Source organism: Coturnix japonica, chromosome 14, assembly GCF_001577835.2.
Source record: "Coturnix japonica isolate 7356 chromosome 14, Coturnix japonica 2.1, whole genome shotgun sequence".
Taxonomy (NCBI): domain Eukaryota; kingdom Metazoa; phylum Chordata; class Aves; order Galliformes; family Phasianidae; genus Coturnix; species Coturnix japonica.
In genome coordinates, this window is record NC_029529.1 from 12,580,795 (window position 1) to 12,605,051 (window position 24,257).

General features: G+C 46.3%; 3 protein-coding genes across 17 annotated transcripts in view; 2 read left to right on the forward strand and 1 right to left on the reverse strand.

Annotated features, from left to right (window-relative positions):
* Nucleotides 1-24,257, reverse strand: part of IQCK (IQ motif containing K) — a 123,531-nt gene that overhangs the window by 75,298 nt on the left and 23,976 nt on the right. For 8 of the 12 annotated variants that reach the window (XM_032447683.1, XM_015877497.1, XM_015877496.1 and 5 more), the window contains 2 exons: nt 15,810-15,874; nt 13,902-14,755 (listed from right to left, as the gene is read on the reverse strand). In XM_032447683.1, coding sequence (XP_032303574.1) covers nt 14,690-14,755; nt 15,810-15,874 — 131 coding nt within the window. In that variant the 3' untranslated portion in view covers nt 13,902-14,689. Of the gene's footprint in view, nt 1-1,036; nt 6,373-13,901; nt 14,756-15,809; nt 15,875-24,257 lie in introns of those variants that run through there. The other 4 variants (XR_004308985.1, XR_001558429.2, XR_001558428.2 and 1 more) reach the window with 4 other exon arrangements.
* LOC107321000 (translation initiation factor IF-2-like) lies at nt 7,023-8,173 on the forward strand. Its single transcript, XM_015877458.2, is given in 2 exon segments — nt 7,023-7,377; nt 7,380-8,173. Coding segments are annotated over 2 exon segments (939 nt in total). The 5' UTR covers nt 7,023-7,232.
* Nucleotides 8,062-22,579, forward strand: GPRC5B (G protein-coupled receptor class C group 5 member B). Of its 4 annotated transcripts, none has more exons than XM_015877492.2 (4): nt 8,062-8,226; nt 12,600-13,609; nt 17,531-17,643; nt 18,992-22,579. In XM_015877492.2, the coding sequence occupies exons 2-4, from the start codon at nt 12,604-12,606 to the stop codon at nt 19,034-19,036; spliced, it is 1,164 nt and encodes a 387-aa protein (XP_015732978.1). In that variant the 5' UTR covers nt 8,062-8,226; nt 12,600-12,603; the 3' UTR covers nt 19,037-22,579. The 4 variants fall into 4 exon arrangements, with proteins under 4 accessions (XP_015732978.1, XP_015732976.1, XP_015732977.1 ...); XM_015877490.2 differs by having other exon boundaries at nt 8,063-8,226; nt 12,596-13,609; XM_015877491.2 differs by lacking the exon at nt 8,062-8,226 and adding an exon at nt 9,484-9,598 and having other exon boundaries at nt 12,596-13,609.

Consider the following 24,257-nt stretch of genomic DNA (forward strand, 5'->3'; position numbering starts at 1 on the left):
TTACATAACCACAGTCTCCCCAGGCACATGTCTTGAAACACATGCATGCCTCCCCTCCCTGTCAGTTGCAATATTTCGCACATGGATGGACTCAACTCTTCTCCAGGAAATACTAAAAATAAAGAGAACCCACTGACAAGTATCAGGGACTCACAGAGCTTGGCATAACAGATTTCCATGTCTGCCATGGGCAGTGCCTGTATATTACAACACGGAGACATGGAGACCACATATGGCAGTGGAGAAATAAAGACTCGCTTTACTTATAGTTACCTTCTCTGCATTCAGGGCAATATCTCTTAAGCTTTTTTTTTTTTTTTATTTTTAAATGCACCAAACTGTGCATAAGCCATCCATATACATCAAGGACTTGTGCAGAGGCTAGAAACACTTTGAACAAAGCCATTTTAATCATCTAAGTGATTTCATTGATTTTCCCAGCATACTCATGTCGCTAAATGAATCGAAGCATTTGCATGACTGCTGCCCAAAATTTTACTGGCTAAAAGCATTGGCACAATAATTTCCTGTGAGATCAGATCTATCACTGGCACGAAGAACTGTATTGACTCGTTCAGTGCTCTGCTTGCATGGATCAGTTGCAAGGGGCAAAGCATCACTGACAGACAAAGCAAGCTGGAGCCTGTTTGGCAATGGGAAAGCCAAGGAGCACTTTGGCACTGGTTCCAGGGAAAGCAAGATCACAGCCTAGATAACGAAGGTCATGGTTTATCCACAAAGCTAAGAGATACTCCACCTTGTCACTGTAACATTACTTCACCCGAGTGATACCTTGCAGTTTCTTTTCTCTTCACCTCCTTACCCTGCCATGACTTCCCTTCCCATGCACCCTGGGTGGGTGTCTCTTCTCACCCCTGCCACCAGGGACTGCTACAGCTACGTCCTTCTCAGGACTTCCCTGGGCACAGCAGCATGGAGACAGACACCGGGCTCTAAGACATCCCAGGACACGTGGTTGAACATTAGCACCGTCACACACTGATGTCATCCCAAAGCAGACTCCTTTCAGAAGGGAGGTGATCTGAGAGATTTATTCCTTTCTGATCACACCATGAAAGAAGTTTCTAACCAATTCTAATTTCTAACTCTTCTTCATCTTTATGCAAACATGCAGGAATTACATGAGACGTTAATATAAACATTTTTAATGCCTGTGTCACATTTGCAGTCAACTACAGAAACCAAATCTCCAGAGCCATCCATTAGAAGTCTCAGTAGAAGACAGGTGGTTGATTTCAGGGCCGGCACTCAGCTCCTCAGTGCGAGAAGCACCACAGGCTCCTCCTGCTGAAGGCAGCATTGCTTGGTAAGCCTTAAACCAATAACACTGTGATCAAACTGCACGGTTTGGGAAAAGCCAGAAGAGTCAACTTTGGCCAAAATCTGAGAAACCACATCCATGAAAAAAATAGTCAGTTTAAGATCCAGAAATAAAACATTTCCATTGAATTTCAGTGTCCTGCTTTTAAGCTGAGGAAAAACTCATTTCTTAAGCATTTTTAAATGGAACTCTTCAGTTTGCATTAAAATATCTGACTTTTGTGCATTTCAGAACATAACCTTTTAGCAAACAAAGTAGCCATCTCCTGCTGCCAGTCACCAGCCTCCCCCCTTTGCCACACAGATCCCACTTGCTCACTCAGCACCACTCTCAAATTTTGCTGTGGGATCTTTAAACTTGTTCTTGTGTATTTTATTTTAATATCTCTACTTCTCACCTTCCTCGTGCAATCAATACCATTAGATCAAAGCACTGCTGTGAAATCAAAAGCCGGCTGTTTTAGAAGCCTTCTCAGCAATCTCTGTCAGCTCCCCAAATTCTGGGAAAGTAAAGCTAGGTCAACTCAACAGCACAGTTTGTTACAGCACAAAGCTCCCATCTCAGAGGATAAACAAGCTATTTACATGCTTCTTCCCTCTTACAGCATCATGTTTTCCAGCCAAACACAACACTGTAAGGAACAAAACAAAGCCACGCTTCATCCTGCTGGCTGAAGACCTTTATCTTCCAACAGCGACAAACAACAGGCAAACAAAAATAACACACACAAACCACCTTCACAAAACAGTAGTTAAACACAGACTCTGTTGTTCTGTTATGTCGGCTTTCTTTCTTTCTCCCCACTTGGGTACACAAATCCAATTGCCAGACTAGGGAAGCACAAACATGTCTGTGCACAGCTGTGTGCAGCACCTGGACCTGTACTTGCAGTGCAAGCCCAGCTGGTGGCCTCTTGCTCAAAATTAGAAATGGAACTGTTCGGTTTACTAAAACAGAAATTTCAAAGCATTTGAAGTGCTACGATATGTAGGGGGCTCGCTAGTTAAATACAATGCTACTTGTTTAAACACCTGCAAAATTAAGCAATCTTACAGTCACTTAAAGATCTCAATCTACCAGATTGTGCCAGTCCAGTAGAGTCCAGGGTCCTGCATTCCAGCTGCAATCAGCATGAGTTTGGCATACGATAGCAACTGAACAGATCAATATGATGGGAAAGGCATTACAACAAAGGTGTGATGACAGAAGGACTGGCACAATAGAAAGGTGCTATAAAGAAATAAGACTACTCACCTGTATCAGAAGATTCCAGGTTCACAGAAGAAAGCTCCACCAAGAAGGGATCTCTAGAAAGAGATCTTTCCCCAATGGCAGTCAGCCCTTAAATAGGCTGAGAGGTGCAGCTGGGCTCCACCCCTTCTTGTCTCTTGCCTTCACCTGTGCTCCCAGGGCTGACCAGGTCCTTTCCCCAGGTGCTCAATCAGTGGTTCAGGCTGGGACTCAACAATTCTCATATGTGGGTCAACAAACATCTCAGGTCTGAGGATTCAACAGCAACAGTCTGCAAGCATGCATCTAATGATTTTCAAATCATAATTTGATAAACAACCACACTGGTCTGGCCATGCCTCATATCACTGTGAGTGACTTTCAGAAGATATCATTTCATTGCAGAGAGCCGTCTGCAAGCAACACTCCTGGGCACAGGAATGGTGTTCTTCTATATGTCACCCTGAAATAATGCAACAGCTCAGCCACAGCACAGCACAACTGCCCCACTGTGAGACAGTGCTCCCAGCAGGGGAGCTCCCAGGCACCACAGGGTGGGAGCTGAGCTGGGGTTAGGAGAGCTGGGTCCCCTGGGCAACTCTTCAACAACCTCCCACAGAACCCCTGGGTGCTGCACCAGCATGGGGACCACACATTTCCCACTCACTCTGTGAAGTCCTGGGCAGATACCTGAAGAGGAAAGGCATCGTGCCCACACACAAACTAATCAAGAAATGTACCTTTCCGAACAAACTCAAAGTCAAACTACCAGTGACTGAACACGCAGCTCCCTGCAGAACCTACTTCAAGGCTTGGCTGCAAGTCAGGGACGTTCTGAGCTGCAGCCAGTTGTGCCTTTCCATGTGGCACCCTGGGCAGCCCTCAGCCCAGCTGCCTCCTCCACACTCCTGGCAGTTTCTTGATCTCTGTGTCCAAGCTGTTCCTGCTGCTGGGCTGCGCTCCCTGTTTGATCCCTGCCTGTCTCCCATATCTTCCCTCTGAACGGAGATAGCACTTGATACAGTTTCTTCCTTATAGAATATGAACAGATTTAGTGAGAAAAAAAAAAAAAAACAAACAGAAAAATAAAGGATACTGTTCTTCACAAAGGGCATCTCTTTCACTGCACTGCAGTCCAGTCTTACTCATGGCATGAGATGAGGGTAACTTCTAACATGGGGGCACAGCTATTTGCCCAGCAGGTGCAGCACCTCCTCCCAAGCTGCACAGCCCAGCTCGTGTGGCTCCTCACCAGCACAAGGCAGAGCTCCTAAGGCCATCTCCAAAGGGACTGTCCTGTACCCCACAGGTGCTGCTGTAATGGAGCTCCTCTCATCTTTCCCAATGACCTCAGCCAGAAATGCTTTGCCTTTACCATACTGAGTCTCAATCACAGCTGTGTGCAGAAATCAGCTCCAAGAGGTGAGCAGAAGTTTCTCATTGTAATACAGAAATGTGGGACCCCGGGAGGAAGCCCTGCTGCCCACAGACCTGAGTTTTTGAAGGGAGGGACAGGAGCAGAATCCACCCCCCTCATTGTGATGGCCCTGTCACCAGAAAAATCAGAGTTCAGATAAACTTCAGGTGATGAAATCTATAACACAAAGAAGGAATTTCTATCTGACTCTTCTCATTGAGATACATCATTGTGTTTTCACAGCTTGAGCAGTCTCTTTACTGGATTTGAGACATGTAATGTTTTTGCCCAAACTCCATTTCCTTCCCTCCAAAGCAGTAAGATCTGCTTATGACTCAGCCTTCAATAAAACACACAGCAAGGACCATTAAAATGAATGCGCACTGCAGGGATAGAACTCATAGGATACATTTTGGGGCTCAAGTCCTCATTGCCCTTTATTTACCCTCAAAACCAACATGAACTTGTGTCATGTCTGGGTGCAAAGTAAATGTACTAGAAAACGAGCACTTTTAAAGCAAATCTGTCTTCGTGATGAGGGAATATCTGCATGAGATCAACACAGTGATGGATGGGGCTGGGGAGGCTGCAGGGTGCCCACAGACACTGCTCCCAAACCACCTCCTGCCCGAATACAGATATCACCAGCTTCAAGGAAATCAGTTACTGAGAAGCGTGGGTGGATCACAGAGAAGGAAGCCGGGGGGATTTCTCCAGCTTTGCATTCAGAAATTTCAAAAGGAGCATTTCGGGTAAAGGCTGAAATTCTCAATGAAATGGAAAGGCTGTGGCTGTTCTCTGCCGGTGTTAAGGAGCTGCCTCCAGGGTCTGCTCAGCTCCGATTCAGAGGTTTCCTGCATCTTGACACTGAATGAATGGCCTTGAAGCATTTTACTCTTGTACAGCAGAACATGAGCAGTGGGTGGAGAAGTAACCCCGCAGGGAGGTAAATAGCATTATCCTTCCTGTAGCATTATCCTTTCCCCCTCCAGCAGAGGGGGGAACTGAGACTCAGCGTCCTCTATTAATCCACCAGATCAGAGTCTCTCCTGACATGCATTTGAAATCGGACTCTAAATTGCTCAAAATATCCATTTTCACCAGATTCAGTGGAAGTTTCAGACTTTATCCTCTGCATTTATTTATCTATTTTAACACGCTGTTTTTGTAAGGGATGCACCCAGGCACCCCGAGATGTCTGACAACAACTGAAGGCTGTTTGTGCCCAAGCACAGGAATGAAGTGAATTAATGCTCCCATTTCACAGAAACAGGCTGTAACAAGAAATACACACATGGCCTGTCTGAGCTTCTGCAGTGCCAGGGCTTTTCTCCAGACATGATCAACGAGAAAATTCAAAGAACAAGAAATTTCCTTTTTTAAAGATGTGCATTAAAAAGCAGATGAAAAAAAAATACAGAAAAAAAGAATCTCCTCTTTAAAATGTCAGTGTAATGCACAGCAGTGAGCTGGAGGGTTTGCTTAGATGTGCTTTCAGGCAGCAACACCCCTGTGTAATGCCAAGTGAGCTGAGGACAGTCGCCATGAATGTATTTGTAGCACAAGCTTCTCACAGACTCATGGAACCATAGTTTCCTTTGCAACAAAACTCCATGAAATCTGGATGTTTTATAAAAGAGGAAGACTTCTCAGTTTCCATTCACAGAATTACTGCTGTCTGCAGTTACATAAAACAGGACCATCTCAGCGTGTAATGTCTAAAGGTTGAGCAGCGTCCTTCTCTTGTCAGACTGTTGCAGAGCTGCTTAGAGCTGCTGGCTGAGCAATGGGGGACAGACTTAGCAACAGAAGAGCCCGGGCAGTTCATAGAGAGGGGCTGCTGTTCCCCCTTCTGTCAGGATGTAAATGTTATCTACGTGTGCTTATATGTACAGACAGTCCACCACAGGGGGCAATATTTCTCACGTAGCACACCAATAAAAAGGAAGGCCAGCAAAGCTCCTGAGTGCAGTTTCCTGACCTCTCCAGAGATGTGACAAAGAAAAAAATGAAGACAACCCCGATATCTTTACATCTCAGTGTAGGTGCAAGATGAGCATAGATATAAATAAAAGTACTTAGAATAAAGCAAACACAGATTCAAGTCAATAAGTCCTCAGGCCAGACACAAGGTCCATGTCCTTCCTACCATCCTCCTCTTGCTTCATGGCAATTTCAATTCTCTTCTTCCCTTTTTTCATTTCCCCTTCTCCTCTCCATCCATGCTTGGTGACTCGGCCCCACCAGGTAGTCCTTTGCACCACAAGGAGCAATGTGTGACACCAGCAGCAGTTAGAGAGAAACCCTCTTGCAGCAGCCACACAAATCTCACTGTCTCCTCGATGCTGCCAACCAATGAGAACTCCAGGATTTGTATCCTGCCCTCAGAAAAAGCAGGCCAAGTATTAGGGAAACTAATCACGCTGCAGGGATTTGTGTAATGACAAACACCTCTCTGCCCATGGGTCACAAATGGTGTGAAACAGTCACACAGCACCAGCTGGGGTAAATCCACCCAGAATCTCCTCTTCAGCCACGTTCATTAGCAGGGCATCCCAACACCCAGCAGCAGACCCACAGCAGCTCATCCACTGATGGAACCACTTGGGATCTCCTTTGGTGCTGCTGGAAAGGTGCTGTCTCCAGCTGGGCCATGTGCTGCACATGCACAGCGCAGCTCTGTGCCTGCCATGGCCTCAGTGTGCTCCTGCTCTGCAAACATCAGCACCTTCCTGGCTGTCTGATGGGGAAGAACAGAGGGCAGAAATTGCCTTTACATCACCCTGAGACACCGAAGAAGGGCTGCGGGCTGTGGCAGCCTGGGTTTGGCCTTTGTTGGTGGTGAGTGCCCTCCACAGCTCTGCCCAGCCCCACCCCAGCCCCCAGGGCAGGGGGTGCTCAGGGCTCTGCTGAGTGGGTTTTTCCCCTCCATAAAGACATATTTCCAGAGCACATCTTCCAAGCTGACTGCCAGAAGGGAGCAGTGCAGAGGGAGCTGTGCTTTAGTCCAGCTACAACACAAAGTTCTCTTAGAATTTCCTCGAGAATTCTGTGTTCTGTTCTTTGCATTTTCAGGGCAGCCAATATTACAAAACGTTTCCCCAGCACAGGAATCGAGCTCATTCTCTAACGCTCTGCCGGTGGCTGGTTGGGGTCTCACCCTCCCTGCTCTGCCCGCACAAGGTGCACAGGAGAGGCCCCTTTCTCCACGCACCGGGGGCGGTGGAAGAGGAACATGGAAACATGGAAAGGAACAATACAAACAGCATTTGCATTTGCGGAAAGGCTCCGTCCATCGCTGCATTGTGCGCGGGCCAAAGCCTCCATCACATGAGTCCTTGTGACCCATCCTCCGGCTGCCCACCTCTCCGTGCCGCTGTTTGCGCCTCTGCCGTCCCGCCGCCGCCGGGGCCGTCCCCGCGTCTCACCGACAGCGGCGGGGCGGGGGGCGCCGCGTCAGGCACGGGCAGCGCCTCCGGGGCAGAGTCGGAACGTGGGGGAGGAGGAGGAAAAAAGCGGAACCGTTCGGCTGCCGCCGTCCCGTCCCACCGCGGGGTCGCACCGAGCGCGGCCGTGCGGGGCTTTGCGGGGCTGCGGGTCCCTCTCCCGGGCTCCGTGCAGGAGCGAACGCAGCACGGAGCGCTTCGGACGTTCCTCCTCCAAACGCGGAGCCTCGTCCGAGAGCCGGGCGCGGGCGATCGGGGCGGACCCGGGGAACGTCCCCGGCCTGTCGCGGATCTCAGAGCCGGTCCGAAGCCCCGCGGCCGCCGGAGCCGTTCCACCCGCACCGTGCCCCGCGTCCACATCACTGCACGGCAGCGCGGAGCCGGGGCCGTGGTGCGCTGCCCGTGGAGGTGTGGATACGTGCCGCGCTGCACACTGAGCTCTGTGCTGTGTCTGTGTGTGTAGGCGGCACCGCGGACGGATGCGTACCCAGCCCTGGACGCAGCGCAGTCGGGACACCCCCGGACCGAGCGGCCGCGCCGGGGCGGAGCGGGGCGGGGCGGTGGGAGGGGGCGGGAGGGAGATCGGAGCGCGGCGGGACGCGCAGCGCAGCGCAGCGCACACAGCACCGCGCACAGCACCGCGCTCAGCACCGCGCTCAGCACCGCGCACAGCTCCGCTCCATGAGCCGCCGCCGACGGGGGGGGGGGAGCGGCGCTGACCGCTGCGCCGGGATGTGAGTGGCGGCGGCTGAGACACGGCTGCCCTGCCGCCCTCGGCCGCGGCACCGGCGGTGAGTGGGAGCGAGCGGGCGGGAGGGGGCTGCCCCGGTCCCGGGCAGGTGCGCGGGCCGTAAGGAGGCACGGAACTGCGGCCCCGCTCCGCCCTGTGCCCGCGGAACTGGAGCGGACAGTGGCTGGAGCCGGGAGTCAGGGAAGGGGATTAGAGGGGATATAGGGCGAGGGGGTGGAGGAGGGGTCTGGGAAGGACTGACGACGAGGGGAGTTCGGAGACGGTGGAAAGAAGAGCGGGGGGAGGAGGAGCGGCAGGGAGAGAAAGCGGAGAAAGAGACGAGCGGAGGGACAAAAGAGCGGGGCCGGAGCGGGATGTACAGGGAGGAGGTGCCGCGGGGCGGGGGGGGGGCGGCTGCAGGGCTGTCCCCGTGGGAAGGAGCGGAGCTCCGCGCGGGGCGCTGGGCCCGACCCGGGGGGGACCCTCGCGCTGACCCCACTCGTGTCCAAAGGCGCGGGGGGGATGGGGACGCGCGGAGGGGCGGCCCGGGGCGGAGCGGTGCCGCTCTGGGCGGCCGCGTCTCAATGCAGGCTCCCGCCCCCCGCAGCCGAGCGGCGATGGGATTTAGTACTTATGTGAACCCTTTGTTTACGCCCGAGCTAATGGTTATCCCTCCGTAACGGGATTTCCCCCACCGGAGCCGCGCGCCGGGGTTGGTTACGGGCGCAGCGCTGAGCGCTTCTCGGCGGCGGAGCGCAGTGCGGAGGGGCTGAGGTGTTCGCGTCCGTGAGGAAACCGGCCGTGTGAGGCTGCGAACGAAGACGAAGTGTTGTTTGAGAACGAGGGGAGCAAAGGGAAGCGCTGACCGCCTGCCATCGATCGCGCTCAGCAGCGCAGCGCGGCGGGGCTGACAGCCGCGGGCAGCGGGGTCCGAGCGAGGGGAGCAGCGCAGCCCGGGGAATCGCGGCGTGTGCCGGAGTACGGCCGGTTCTGTACGGCCGGTTCTGTACGGCCGGTTCTGTACGGCCGGTTCTGTACGGCTGGTTCTGTACGGCCGGTTCTGTACGGCCGGTTCTGTGCGCCTTTGGAGCGGGCTGCGCTCTGCGTGGCCGCGAGTGGTGCGTGCGTCCCTCTGACACGGGACACGATCAATGCTGTAGTTTCGCATCCGCGGCGCAATAGCGGCGCTAATTATTATTCCAGAAATGCATCTCCCGACAGTCCCGTCCTGGCTCGGCCGCTGTCGCTCCGCCGCGGCCTCCGAGTTCATTCCTCACCCGAGCAGAAGGTGCCGGCAGAGACCCCACACTGTGATCGGGGGGTAACGGGCTGGGGGCTCTTCCTGCGCTCTGTTACGGATTGATTTCCTCCTGCGGTTGGATGCATCCTCTTGCATTGCTTTGTTAACGTTAGGACCGTAAAAAGGGGATCAGGTAACAGCAAACCGTAAATACCATCACCTTAAATCTTTGCACGGTTGTAGTGTTATTCTTTACACATAGATACTCTCTAGCAGCATACAGCATAGTTTTGACTGAATGGGAGATGTTTGCTGTCTGTAGCCAGAAGGTATTAGCAGTGGAAGGGCTTATTGATTTTTAACTGACAGCTCCAGCGGAGAGCAGTGAGGTTTCTGCTCCTGCTGAGCTGCCTGCTGCCGTGCTTTGTGCCACGCATGGACCGTGTGTGTCACTCCTGTCATGGTTTGAGCCCTGCCCTACAATGCAGCACAGGGGCTGTACCGGCTGCAAAGCGCAGTCCCTGCTGTGCTGAGAGCGGATCTGGGGCTGCTGGCTGCGGCCCGGCTCTGCAGCTGTCCTGCTGTTTGTTTGCTGCTTGTGTCTGAAATGTCTGAAGCTTCTCGATTCTCGTCATGTGCTTGTGGTTGCTCTCGGGCTCAGGTACATTGGCTTAACTGGCTGTAATGAAATATAATTTTGGAGGGGGATCTGGGGCCAAAAAAAAAGTCTCGAGGTGATTCCTCCTGTGCCAGCAGTTCCCCCCTGTGCTGCAGGGAGTCTCACACCGCTGGGCACTGCGCTGCAATGTCTGTGTGCCAGTCGTGCTGTGCTCCCACTGCAGCTCCGGTGTGTCAGTGCACTGCCAGGCTGTGCAGCGCTGCTGAGAGCTGATCTGGACATAAAGAGGAAGAAACACTGTTGTGCAGCCAGTGATATGTGCAGCTGATGAGATGAGGAGCTGGTTTTGCTATGGAGCCTCGAGGCACACGAGCTCACCGCCCACAGCACAGGCCGCAGGAAGCCACTGTTTTAACAACAAACCCACACTGATATCCTTTACTTTTTCAAAACAACTTTTCTGGCAAAAGGGCTCCCTGGTTTCCCATCACTTTTACTCCATCTGTGGCTTCAGCTGAAGCTGTGATACTCCTGTGCCAGACTTGTATGTTGTGCTGCAGTGTTCTCCCCTGCACACACAGCGATGTGCGTGCGCTGCCAGTTCCAGTGCTAGAAGGGCTCTCGCTTACATCCCCATGGGGCTGCTGATGGTGCTGGTTCTGACCCACTCAGTCCACAGTTTGCTGCTGTGAGCATGGCTGTACCAATGGCAGCAGGGAGAAGTTCCTCTTATGGAGCTCTGCTTGCAAGCTTTGGTGCAGAAAGGCTCTGCTGGTCAGCACGAGTTGCTGCCATGTGACGGGAATGTGATTCCATACCAGGAATACTGTCAGCAGACCCAGTGAGCTCGTTTGATATTGCAGCTCTGTTGGTGCCTTCTGAGTGAACTACTGCTCGTTTCCATCAGCTCTCCCGGAAGTAATTTCACAAACCAAAGTAACATACGGAAAGTTCTCTTTGAGTTGAACATCTGCTTTTCTGAGGATGTATTTCATCTGAATTCTGAATATATTTTGACACAGATTCATTCCTCTTTTCCAGAAGAAACTATTCCTTCTGGTAGGGGGAAATACTTCACATCGTTAACCCTCCCTTCCCAAACACTTTCACATAGGAAGAGGAAAGAAGTGATGGGCTGACAGTATGACTGCTTACCCATGCAGCACCATCGTCATGGAAACAGACTGTCCTAGAATAGCTCCATCACATGAGGGTTACATGACGTGAATAAAGTAACCAGAAAACTGGAAAATATCTTAGAACTGGTGATACTTGCTCTTAATTTATTACCCCCCAAGTCTTTGGAGAGCAGTGAATAAACAAAGCCGGTATTAAAATCAATGTAGAGCATGTATGTCATCACACGTATCTGATGTGGAAAACAAACACGATCCTCATTTGAAGGGCTGTTTGTTGCTTCCAGTTTGGGGTTTTAGAAGGAGTTTTGAATAGTTTTCTAACAAGCTCCTGCTTCTTGAAATTGGTACCAGCGCTTTTCAGCTGTGCCCTCATGGATCCCCGTAGATTTCCTCTGTGCTTCTCAGGAGATTCTGGATGTTCTGACAAGTGAATGTAGCAGTTGAAGGAGGAACTGACGGTCTATAGAAGGAACTGCAAAATTACCTTTGGAATGTTTCCTTCTAGTTAATTATGAACTCACAGGGCAAAAATTTATTGAGCATGACCATGTTCCATAGAAAAATGAATCTATTTCACTGATGACTGAGTTTCTCTTTGTAGAGTCAGTGTTTGTTAATATGTTGTGGCACTCATTGGGAAACACAGATCAGACACAAAGAAGTAAATTTTCTAGTGATTCGCCATAAAGAAAAATACTGGCACCTGTGTTGTGCTGTGGTCCTGGGAATTTACAGTTGTTCACTCTCTAGCCCAGGAGAGCAATGCTCCATTTTTTGTTGTTTCATTTGAATGGCTTTAGATTTGCTAAGGAGCACAAAGAGTCATTCATTTTTGATTAGTTGATTGATGACACTGCATGTGTGTGCCATTGTTGCAGAGCGGGGGGGTTTTCGAGCCAACCATTCCCATTTGCAATTGCAACCCAATACCTGGGCTTTGAAGGGAATGAGCATTATAACAGCCTATTGACTGAGGAGGAAAAAACATTTTCCTTCAGAAAAGAAAGGTTTTGCTCTGCCTACTCCAGCAGAAGGGGCAAGTCTGTGAAACGGTCCAATTCTGATAGTCCAGTGCAATTCACATATTCTTTGAAGACCTGAATCTGAACAATAAAGTACTGTAGATAATATATTACTTCACAACATGGTAGATAATTCCTTCTGGCTGTGTTCTGGGATATTTGCAGGGACAGTGCTCGGGAACGTTTTTGATCAGTGCAAACAGAAATGAATCAGTTTGCTGTGTTCAGCAGGCAAAAGTTTCTTTCTGGGAGGGCAGCAAAGGAGCACAGGGGTGGGTACGTTAATCCAGCTGAAAATCCCGTGTAGAAAAAGGAGTAAAGATGAGCTACTGAAACAGGCTGTACTTCCAATTGCTGTCGCGTCCTTCACAGTGAGCTGTGGCTAAACACACAAATGTTTATTGTCTCAGACAGAAAAATGAAAACCTACCCAGTCATCGGTTTCTTCGTCCTCTTCGTCGTCAGCTATGGCTCTTCTGAAAACTCCAGCACGCCGAGAGGGTGCGGACTGGACCTCCTGCCGCAGTACGTGTACCTCTGCGACCTGGATGCCATCTGGGGAATAGTTGTGGAGGCGGTTGCTGGAGCAGGTGTGCTGACAACGTTACTGCTGATGCTGATTTTGCTGGTGAGGCTGCCCTTCATCAAGGAAAAGGAGAAGAAGAGCCCCTTGGGAATGCACTTCCTCTTTCTGTTTGGGACACTTGGACTGTTTGGACTGACATTTGCTTTCATCATCCAGGAAGATGAAATGGTGTGCTCTACCCGAAGATTTCTGTGGGGAGTTATCTTTGCTTTGTGCTTCTCATGCTTGCTAGCTCAGGCTTGGAGACTTCGCAGACTAGTTCGGCATGGGAAGAGTCCATCTGGCTGGCATCTGGCTGGTGTGGCCATCTGCCTGATGCTTGTTCAGGTCATCATTGCAACTGAATGGTTAATACTGACAGTTGTCAGAGATAACAAGATGGCTTGCAGCTACGAACCAATGGATTTTGCTATGGCTTTGATTTATGTTATGTTCCTGATGGTATTTACCATGGGGTTTTCTCTTTTCACACTCTGTGGAAAGTTTAAGAAATGGAAGAAAAACGGAGTATGCCTGATTATAACGCTGTTTTTTTCCATTCTGATTTGGGTAGCCTGGATGACTATGTACCTCTTTGGAAATGCTGAACTAAAGAGAAGGGACAAATGGAGTGACCCCACTCTTGCTATTGCACTGGTGTCCAGTGGTTGGGTGTTTGTTATTTTTCATGCTATCCCAGAGGTCCACTGTACCATCCTTCCATCGCAGCAGGAAAACACTCCCAATTATTTTGACACTTCTCAGCCAAGGATGCGTGAAACTGCTTTTGAGGAAGACATACAGCTTCCTCGGAGCTACATGGAAAACAAAGCCTTTTCTATGGATGAACATAATGCAGGTAAGAATTTACTTGTGATTTCTGTAACAGCAAAGAAAATTGTCTGTGAGACACTTTTCAGGTGCTGAAAACAACACTTACTACAAAGGCCATATTTTACACCTTACATATAGCTTGCTTTTAAGGTATTCATTAGGAAGTCGCCTTAGTGGGAGAAAAACATGAAAAAATTTACTACAGAAAAAAATATTTGGTTAAAATGTTGGAATTTTTTTTTTCCCTTTTTTTTTTTTTCTCTGATAAATGGAACAATTTTGAGTGCAAACAGACAACACCAAAAGCAGAAGAAAAACACGGTGGGAAAAATAACTTCTATTTTAGAACAGTGTAACTTGTTTTGTCTTTCTTAGTTAATAACATTTTATATGAAATACCTTCCTTAAGAAAAAACCACAAGAAGAAATAAATTGAGTTCTCCAAGCCACAAAGGCTCAGCCTCTTCTACAGCAGAATAATTATTATTAATCATACTACCATTAAAATAAAACTCAATGTCCTATTGTGACACTGGAAAAAAATGAAGCAAGGTGGCATATAGACAAGTTCAGTGACAGTCTTTGTTCTGACGACTTCAGTGTGCAAATGGAACATGCACAGACAGGTTTCACAGTAATGGTTGCTTTCCTTGTCACAGCTGTTTGGTGACACAGAACAATGTGATGACATGTAAAGAAAATTTGCAATGAAAATGTTGGAGTGAGTAGCAAAAAGGCCGGCAAACTGGTTGCTCAAGAGATCCAAAGCATTGCTGAAATTAAATATGTATCAGAAAGTATCCAGGGATGCTTACATGAGCAGTGATGGAAAGCAGCTGACGGTGTGGAGGAGGGTAGGGCTGAGTTCTGCTGATGTCTCATGGTTGGAGAAAGGATTTGGATACTACTCCAACTGCTTTAGTATCCAAACCAGTGGTTGCCACATTGCTATGTCAGTCCCCAAAAGAAGGCTTTGATTATATTGCCCGGGCACTTTACCTCTTTATTCATCTCGACATATCCTTGTTTTCCCTGGGTCTTCATGTTTCCTCTGGATGCAGAGCAGGCACGAAGGAAAAGAGCGCTCACGTGTGACAGTGTTGGGTTAGGAAGGTATTTTCTCTCCATGTGTTTTAGCAGCAGCTTCAAAAGTCTCCTCTTTGGATGGCAGCTTTGAACAGAAAGGAGTTAAGGTCTTGTGAGAACATAACCAGGCAGTGGCAAAACAAAATGCAGATGAAAAAACAGCTCTTCACTACCAGCCTTCCAAAGCAACTTCACTGTAGTCTGTAAATGCACTTCTATTTTATTTCACTGCTCTCAATCCCCCATTAAATTAATGTCATAGTAATGTAAGTGCAGTGACTACAGTGGAGTTGTTTGTGACTAAGACAAATCTAAGAAAAAACATTAGGTCTTTCACCCCCCCATTATTTTCATTCATGCCTATGCTCAAAAAAAGAAGTAGAAGCTCTGTTTAGATCTAATAGGTCAGTGCAAAAGGGTTATACATTCAGTTACTTAACCATAATTTAAGCAATGTACTAATTTTAACATTCGCATTACAGACATGTCAAATTACTTGCATGTAATCAATGAATATATCAATGTTAATCATTAAGGTATATAAGAAAAGAGTCAGGCAAACAAGTTGCTGTGTTAAAGAAGAATGGAGTGTACCCTTATCCTGGGCTCACTGAAAGTCTCCAGGAGGAGCAATCTCCAAAAGAGATCCTTCCCCAGTGGCAGCCAGCCCTTAAATGGGCTCTAGTTGAGGTGCAGCCGGGCTCCAGCCCTTCTGGTAGCACAGCAGAATTGCCTTCACCTGTGCTCCCAGGGCTGACTCAGTGCTCACCTCAGGTGGGCAATCAGAGGTTCAGGCCGTGACTCAGCAGTTCCCATACAACTTAGAAGACTTACTTTCATTCCTGTTCTTGTAAAAATATTACTAAAGTATTTAGAGTCACTGGAAAAGGGCAACTTGACTGAGCTCCCAGAGAACTGGAAGTGTAATGCACAGTAATAGGGCAGCCTCAGCAAAGCAAATACAGTTTGCCTTTTGCATGAAAAACCTGGGCATGAAATGTAGAGTTCAGCAGCTGTCATGAAACCCAAGCCTAAGAAGCTTTGATGCTCAATGAATTTCATTCAACTGCTGGTACTGGAGCCATCCTCTGAGCCACCTCCAAACAAAGCTAACAGTTCAAAACACACAGGAGACTGACCTGACATTTGTTCAAAGCTCCTTGGCCTTTTGATTTTTGCCTGTTGATCCTGTATGTGACTGGATCTATTTAATAATAACAGGAAAAGAGCAATAAACATAGTAGAGCTGCTAGAAATAAACCATCTTCAAATGAGTGTTTTGCTCACAAACTTTGTCTCTGATTCTCACACTGGCAGAAGTTCTGACTCTGAAGGTGCTGTCTCAGTAGGGTTGGAATTACTGTGCAAATTTTATACCAGGATGTGTAACTGTTTTATTGATAGCACACATTATAAGGAGATCTTTTTTCTTTGTGCAGTACTAAATACTAGTGCAGGCAGTTGTGTCTAAGGCACAGGAAGAAGCCAACGTGCAGAGAAGGGATGTTACTGACCCTGAGATGGTTAAATATAAAATAAAGATACAGAAGTGTGGGAGAACAGCCAATGAAAGCCTCTGTTGTGGTCTTCTGGAAAACAAAAGATGTATGTAATTGTGTATATGTATGAATTTTAAGCATAGACCAAGTGAGGATCTGTATATATGTAAAGTCAACAGCTAAACACTTGCAGGGCTGGATTTTTAAATACGTGTGCTAAGTCAGTGCTGTTCATCATCTCCATGCACTACTCCCAGAAAGCAGAGAGCAATGAACAGAGGACTGTGCATAGCAGTAAGCTCCATTTAAATCCTGATGCACGCAGTGCAAAGATATTAAATCTTGACTTCATTAAGGTTTATGCTGAAATTCCTCTAAACTTAGTTCCTCTGGGTTTTCAGCTGGAGAGCATAGAGTTGTTATTTGAATTAAATCTAAGTGGAATTCTTGCCCCAGGTGCCCGATCCAGCACCTATTTACCAGCTGACAGATGGGCACTGCCCACTGGAGCTGCTCACACAGTGCCTATAAATGAGCTCTGTTCCCCGGCCACATCTGAATTCAGAGAAGCCATTCTTTACCCCTGAAGTAAAAAGAGTGTGTGTGTGTGCCAATCCCCAGCCTGGTTCAGACAGAAAGAAGCACATCCCTAACTCTGCATCTGTTTCAGAATATAGATCCTGAATCCAGACTTGTGCTAAAAGTCATGGAGAAGCTGATGTAGTTCTGCTGTAAGCAACTGGAAAGACAATTGGTGCCTTCTCTTTTGTTTCAGTCAATGGCCACGTTTAAGCTATTCGAAAGTAGTATTTACTTCATATTTCTAGTTTCTCAGGGTAAATATAATCTGAAACATCTGGAAAGTCCTTACGTGCTAGTCATGCTGAAGTAATGCTCAGGGGGACTGCGAGCATGCTTGCTGGCTCAAGCAGTGCTTTGGATCTCTGTCCTCCCAGTTTGATAGAAAGCAAAGTGTAATAGCATTTCACTTAACCCCACCGTATCCAGGCGGATGCAGAAAGCACTTGGCAAAAAACACTGTTCAAGATGCATCCTGGCTGCACTGACTGAGGATACTCAGCTCCTGGTGAAATGAAACTAAGCAAACTTCAAGAAACTTCCCCCCATTCTGCTGCAAGCAGTTACTTCTGTGTAAGGCATTATTTTTTCTGACATCCATCCCAGCTCTCTAAGAAAAACTGCTGTTCAGAACCAATATGGAAACAGATACAGCAGCATAAAAGTTAAATGCAGTGGCACAGTTCCCAGTAACTGCACTGGAAGCACAAGATTTTATGACTTCAGAGGCGACGCGCAGCATTACTCGTGTTCCTAAGAACGGTCTCTCTTTTTAAATGCAGCGCTAAGGACGGCAGGATTTCGCAACGGCAGTTTGGGAAGCCGACCCAGTGCTCCTTTTAGAAGCAATGTTTATCAGCCAACTGAGATGGCAGTTGTGCTAAATGGTGGGACTGTAAGTATCAAAATGTGACCGTGTACCCATATATGCAATTGCTACTAATTGAGAAGCCTTCTGCATTTAGCTTGTTCAGAGCAGGGGGAAAGCTATAAATGAGAATTCGGGCAGCAAGTGTGCATGTAATGAATTCTTCCCTCCCCCTCTAGAAAAGATGCCATTTGAAAGTATTTTGCATTTTGTTAATTGTCCATTCACATTTTGCACTGTAGCCTGGGAGGACCAAGTCCTTTGGTAACTTTACCTATTTGGTTAACCTTCCGAATTATACCTGTCTTAAGGTTAACTATTAAGCAACATAATTTCTAACCTGATCCTTTTTCAAGACGCTGTGAATCACACAAATGTTTGCAAGCCAGTACTGTGCTTTAAATAAGAATCACTGTAGCAGCTTTGTAGCACCTAGTTTCCATTTTCTTGCAAATATACACAACTCCTTGTAAGATATTGATGTAAAGATCTCTGGGAAATAAGCGCAACGTAGAATATTTTAATGATAACAACACTGATCTTCCTCTCTTAGGCAATGGCTTGGGATGCCATTATTCCATAGGCCTGTCTTTTGCAGCGTGGTAGCTGTAAGGATGGCTTAGCGATGTGATGCCAAACAGACCTTCCAGACATTTCCAGCATGACGTGTAATTTGCATTTCAGAAGTGACAAACAGTAGGCAGAACGTTGAAAAAGAATTTTCATCCCCATATTTTTTCATGCTTATCTACGTGCTTGTAAAGATCTATCCATGAGCACTCTACACATGAATTGTTTTGGTTTTTTTTTGTTTTAATTTTGAATCATGAGCTGATTCCATAACTCAGCCTCTACATTTAAAGCCAAATAATGCAACCCAAGTGCAGGTCTCTTTGTTTGTTTGTTTGTAAGTAAACACCATTTTGTTTGGATTTAGTGGACAAGGCAGACTAGATACAAGGATTCTGCTGTGTGGGTAATACAGTGGGAACACATCAACTTGAATAAAAAGGGGCTTATGCTTTGCTGTCAGTCTTGAATAGCATCCTTTTGATGCTTGGTTTCATCCATGCCTGTGTTTTCTGATACCAGAACATGCAGCTCAGGGAAAGGAGTTCAAGGATGATGAGAAACTGGATAATTTGTTTGGTTTTGTTTTGAGATGGATACAAAACTTACTGGAGAGCATTGGATAGTAATATGAGAGAGAAACGTGTGTCTAGCCATAGTTTTTACAGAAGGTAAACATGCCATGTGGGTTGAACACGAGTTTCATTGTAGTACTTTGCTCTGGAAATACTGTACATGTAGCATGGTAACTGATTGCTGAACAGACCAAACCTCTCAGCTATGGGTTTATTATCCTTATTTGCAGATACCAACAGCTCCGCCAAGTTACACTGGACGACACCTCTGGTGAAAGGCTGTAGGCTGTAGAGAATGAGAGTCCTTGTTGCAGAATTATTCCCTGGCAGTGTGTCTTTGAGGGAGGAATTGATACCAGTACCAGAACAAAGCAACAGAACATCCAGGAGCTTGCAAAATCCCACAGAGGATTTTGTGTAAATGTGAACACCGCGGAACGGATAAACTAACTGCAAAAAGAAAATTATAAGTCTGAAGCTAAATCTGAATTAAAATAGAGGTAGGCACACTTCAAAATGGAAGAGGGGGATATTGTATTCTGCAATGTGATGCTCCCTTGTCTGTAACCAGTAACCAGTGTGCAAGGCAAGCCTGATTCTTTTTGTTGGATGCCAGCTGCTTGCAAACTACCCTCCTCTCACCTAAACTTAATTCACGTTGCCACAAGAAATTGCCACCACAGTGCGAAGACATGCAGGATTCCTTTCCATCTTGCTCCTTTTTCTTTCATTTCAAATGTCATGAAAAGTATATTGTTTGCCTCATTATCCAGCTGTGCTGTAACATCACGTGGCATCACCTGCAGTCCCACGTTACTGCTCTGTGGCAACACCATTACAATTATGCTATAGGTTGACACTCTTCTCTTTAAAAAGCTCACGTATGAGAAGCAGTTCTGGAGAGATGCGAGGTCTGTGTGTGCTTCATGTGAGCACAGGAGCTTCTTGAGGCAGAGGAGTGCAGGTCCAGCAAAGGCAGCTCAGAATTGGATTTCCTCCTGCTCCTCAACCCGGGTGTGAGCGGAGTTGCGCATTCTCACTTCTGCAGAAGAAGCCGTTAAAGGAGGATACGCTTTGCAAAGACGTAGCTGGTGAGAGAACGTGACTTGTGTTTGCCACAAGTGCATTGTTATAGTAGATGAAGGGTGATGTCCATCGGTGCTGGTGAGCCAGGGCTGGCGCTCAGGAGGTCAGTGGCAGCTGCAGAGCACGACCTCCTGTTGGGAGGAGCGTGGTGCGCGTAGGGCTGAGGCTGCTGCTTCCAATCCCTGTTCGTATGGGTAGTCTCATTGACTGCAGTTGTTTGTGCATTTAAATGTGGTTGTGCATTTTAGTGCCTAGCTGGTAGAATTTCCGTTCTGAAGGTGGTTAGTTGGTGTTTTTGTTTTTTTAAGGTGGTTTCTTCCTTATTCCCCACCTCTGCCTCCGCTTTTTCAAGTTAAAATATGGCAGACTTTCTCAAAGCTTTCTATCTTTTGTTTTCCCCAGGTTATTTAAAAGGCTCCCATTGCCCATTGTTTGTGCCATGGTTTTCATTATGTTTAAGCAGTCATTCCTTTACTTAACATTTAATACATATCGAACATCAAAAACATCACCGTATCCTCACCATTTGGCCAGTGTTAATCTTAGCTTTCCTCAGTTCTAAAAGCAAATTGTTTTTACTCGAGGGCATAGTAAACATTTAACAAACTTTGCATATGATATAATAAAGAACTATATTTTCAAACCAGAAGAATATAACGTACAAATAACCAAATAGCTCAGTAGCTTCACAGAAAGAAGTTACTTGCTGTCTACTGCAGAAGAAAGACAAGTATTCTATTTTTCAAGAGTCTTCCCAATTCTCCACTTACCTCCATTTCTGCTGAACTAGGAACCTAGTCCTGCAGACTGTACTCCCACAAGTAGTCCCTTTGATACCAGTAAGTCTACATACATGTGCAGGGCTGCAAGACCAGTCCCTGAGTGTTGCACACAGATATACAAGTGTGTATATATATATATATATATATATATATGAAGGAATATATATTGCCATTCTTGCCATGATCATCTTATAAGATTTTACTTCACATCTCTTCCTTTCCAGAAGCAATCTTTTTCTGTCATGCATGAGTAAAGGAACACATTCGCTCCATGTTGGATATTCCCACCTGCCCCTCTCTCCTCAAGGCAAAGGAAGCATGTGCTTGTCTAGGGATTGCTTATTTATTTTATAAGTAACTAGACGGCCTAAGTAACAAGGTAGGGTAGGAGTAGATATTGCATGCTATCCAGTGACATAGAAATGCGTTTGCTTTGTTTAAAGCAAATCTTTAATTAAATAAGATAGCATTTGTGATATTTACCCTGAAAACGCATCACTTGGAACAAAATAAAAACCGCTTTCATCGCTTGCCTGTCAAGTTTTGTTTTTAAAAATCAAATAAAAGAAATCACAGAACTCTACTGTAAAAACATAGAAGATGACCATGGCATAAATGGCAGGACAGCTTTCTTTTTAAAAGTTTATCATGCTACAACTGAGATTTAGAAACTATAATACAACTGTTACAGGCCTTGGACAAAACCATACAACACGTAGTTCTCTTAAGAAATGTTTTTTTCTAGATGTAATTGAATTGATAAATAGACTTCCCAGTCCTGTTCCTAACGAAGCTGATTAGAATTTAAGGCCTTATGAAAGGATGGGGCCAGATCCTACAGGCTGCTTCTGGCAGACTACTGTAGCTGGTTAGTCACCTGGGCCATTGACAGAATTACAAAGGGGGGGTGGAGGAGGTGGGCAGGATTGGTCTTAATTTGTGGTGGTGAGGGTGTGGCAATAGATTAGGAAGGTCTTTATTTTCCAACTTAGTACAATTAGTAATAAGCAACTTTTTTTTCAGTAAGTCACTGGTTCATGATGTTAAAAGCCCCAAATAGAAACATGATTGAAGAAAGGCACCTTTATGTTAGCTTACACTTCTGTTACAGTCAACAGTTTGTTTACTTTTGCCTTTCATGAGTTATCTGGAGTGTAAAGCATCTGTGAACAAAATAATAGGTGTAAGCACAAGCCTTTCGCGGTTCAGTTAATTAGAATTTCATAGTATAAAAGCTACTGCATTGCCCCTTGATAGCTATGTGATCATGGTGTTTCCATACAGAAAAGTGAAACTGTAAAACATCTGAAAAATTGGTTCCAGAACAAGATTTTTAATGATTGGCCTCTACAGTGGCCAAGAGTTCAGAGCCATAACTTTTGCAGGTCCCGTCCTGCTTTCAGGGGAGCAGAGGGTGTCTGACACTGGCCAGAAAATATGTAGCATCTTCAGAACAGCACCCTCAGGCCATATGCTTGTTTCTATAAACAAGGTACATGAAATACAGAACTGGTTATGTCTGTTTTTAGTATAAACACAGGCATCTTGGTTGGCTTTGGAGCTTGATGGATGCCTTGGGCTTGACCAAAGGCAGTGGAAAAGGGAGCACTGTAGCTTTTATAATAAAATAATTGGACTACTCTACCAACTTACAGGATTACAAAGCAGGTGCATTTTATTAATTGATGAGAGCTAAAGCTCATTTTTGATAGATAATATATATTTATTAAATATATTAATGCGTGTTTTATAACGTACCCTTTTTTCTGCTGATTGTTGCATACACTGGTATCTTAAGTACATCTTTAAAGGATTTTCAAGACAATCAACGCATACCATGATGTCTGTACATACGTATACAAAACTAAAAAGGTTGTAAAGCATGGGCAAATGTTTTATTTTCAAAATGCTGTTCTTAACGAGAATAAAGGCTTTACTATTTACTTACAACGTCTGTGTTAAATCAGTGTTAAAATCCACATAGAATTTTTCTGCAGAAACAAACTTCTGGTGCTACAAACAGCGTCATCCTGCAGCGACACCGTGGGTGCGATTCTGCAGTATGAACGAAATTGAACTACAAGAAGCTGGCTCCTTCACCACTGGTCACATTCCCACACTTGCCCCGGCTCTGGCACCCACCAAACCCCACAGCTCCACTCAGGGAGCTGTGCAGTCAAACTCTCAATGCTACCACTGATTTTTATTCTTCCTTTGATTCAGCAGTTTCCTGAGCTGGCTCAATTGCTAATGCTTCTGAAAAGGAGGGGACAGGACCACACAGCTGATGTCTTACCAGTTTCTCCTGATCTGGTGAAAAGCATCAGCATCGAAAGGATTTAAAAAAAAAAAAAATGGGGGGTAGGTACTGGTATAATAGCGAATCATAGAATTGCTCGGGTTGGAAAAGACCTTCAATATCATCAAGTCCAACCACAACCTAACCATACTATCCTAACCCCAGCAACCCCCTGCTAAATCATGTCCCTGAGCACAAAGCTTGTGTAAGTCATGGAAGAAATCCATGTTGGATCAGAACAGAGCTACACATTATCCACGTTTTACCATGATCGCCCTCCCAATCAACTACACCGTTGTTGGACTTGCATAGAAAAGTAGTAGAACTTCAAATACCTTCTTTAACTGTAACATTACAAAGGCCTAAGTGGGGCTATGCTTGGCCAAGCTGAATCTAAGAAACTGTGGGATCATTCGCACGGGAACCCAATCCTATTAATATTCTGCTTGACCATTTTTAAAGTCAGTACACATATGTGAGATCACTGAAAGTGCAGTCACTGCGATCTGAATTTTACACTTCCTCAGCACAAAAGCTAAGTGATAACAAAAGGTCCTCTGACTTTTCCCATGTAGAAAGGCAAGGAAAGCTAGGGTTGCTCTGCATTCACAGGGTTTCTGAAAGTGAGACCATTATGAACAGAGCATGAATTTGCACAAATTGCCGCAGCCCTGCAGAAGTCAGAACTAATCCAGTTTAACCAACTGAAGACCCAATTTATTCTACCCAGAGTTTTTTGCCTATCAGAAGAGCATTTTATGTAACCATTCAGGAACATAACTGTATTGGCTAAATTCGCAAATCCCATCTGCTTAAACAAAACTGCGGTCACTTACATTGGGACAGAATTTCACCTTGGCTCCTAGTGTAACCTCCCTTTGATTTATAACACCTCACATGTCAAAGTAAAACTGTCATGCTAACCTTTCTAAATCAGTACTACACAAGTTAGCTCACAAGCTCCGTGTTTTTGAGCTTGGTGAGAAAAACCATAACTGAAATGCTGGATCGTTTTGTGTATGTTCTGAGGGTTCCCACTGTAATAAAACATAAATACTCAGCTTTCCAAAACATCCACAGAAATCAGGATGTAGACACCCTTGCTTCCACAGCAGAAACTCTTCTGCTCAACACAAAAAGGGAAATCCCCCACCCAGTCAAAGAAGTTTATTTTTTTTTTCTGTGTATGGTATTTTTGTTCTAACAAAGCTTCAGCACTCAGATACTTGCACTCAGATCTCAGTGCTGTCTGCAGGAGTGGGGCATGCGCAGCTGAGGGCAGAGGGTGCCACTAAGAAGTCACTGGGTTGTTACAAAAAAATAAATGAA

Coding starts and splice junctions, on each gene's coding strand:
- GPRC5B (XM_015877489.2), top strand. CDS start 12,580: ATGTTTATTGTCTCAGACAGAAAAATGAAAACCTACCCAGTCATCGGT. Junction 13,610..17,530: donor TATGGATGAACATAATGCAG/GTAAGAATTTAC, acceptor TTTTAAATGCAG/CGCTAAGGACGGCAGGATTT. Junction 17,644..18,991: donor TTGTGCTAAATGGTGGGACT/GTAAGTATCAAA, acceptor CCTTATTTGCAG/ATACCAACAGCTCCGCCAAG.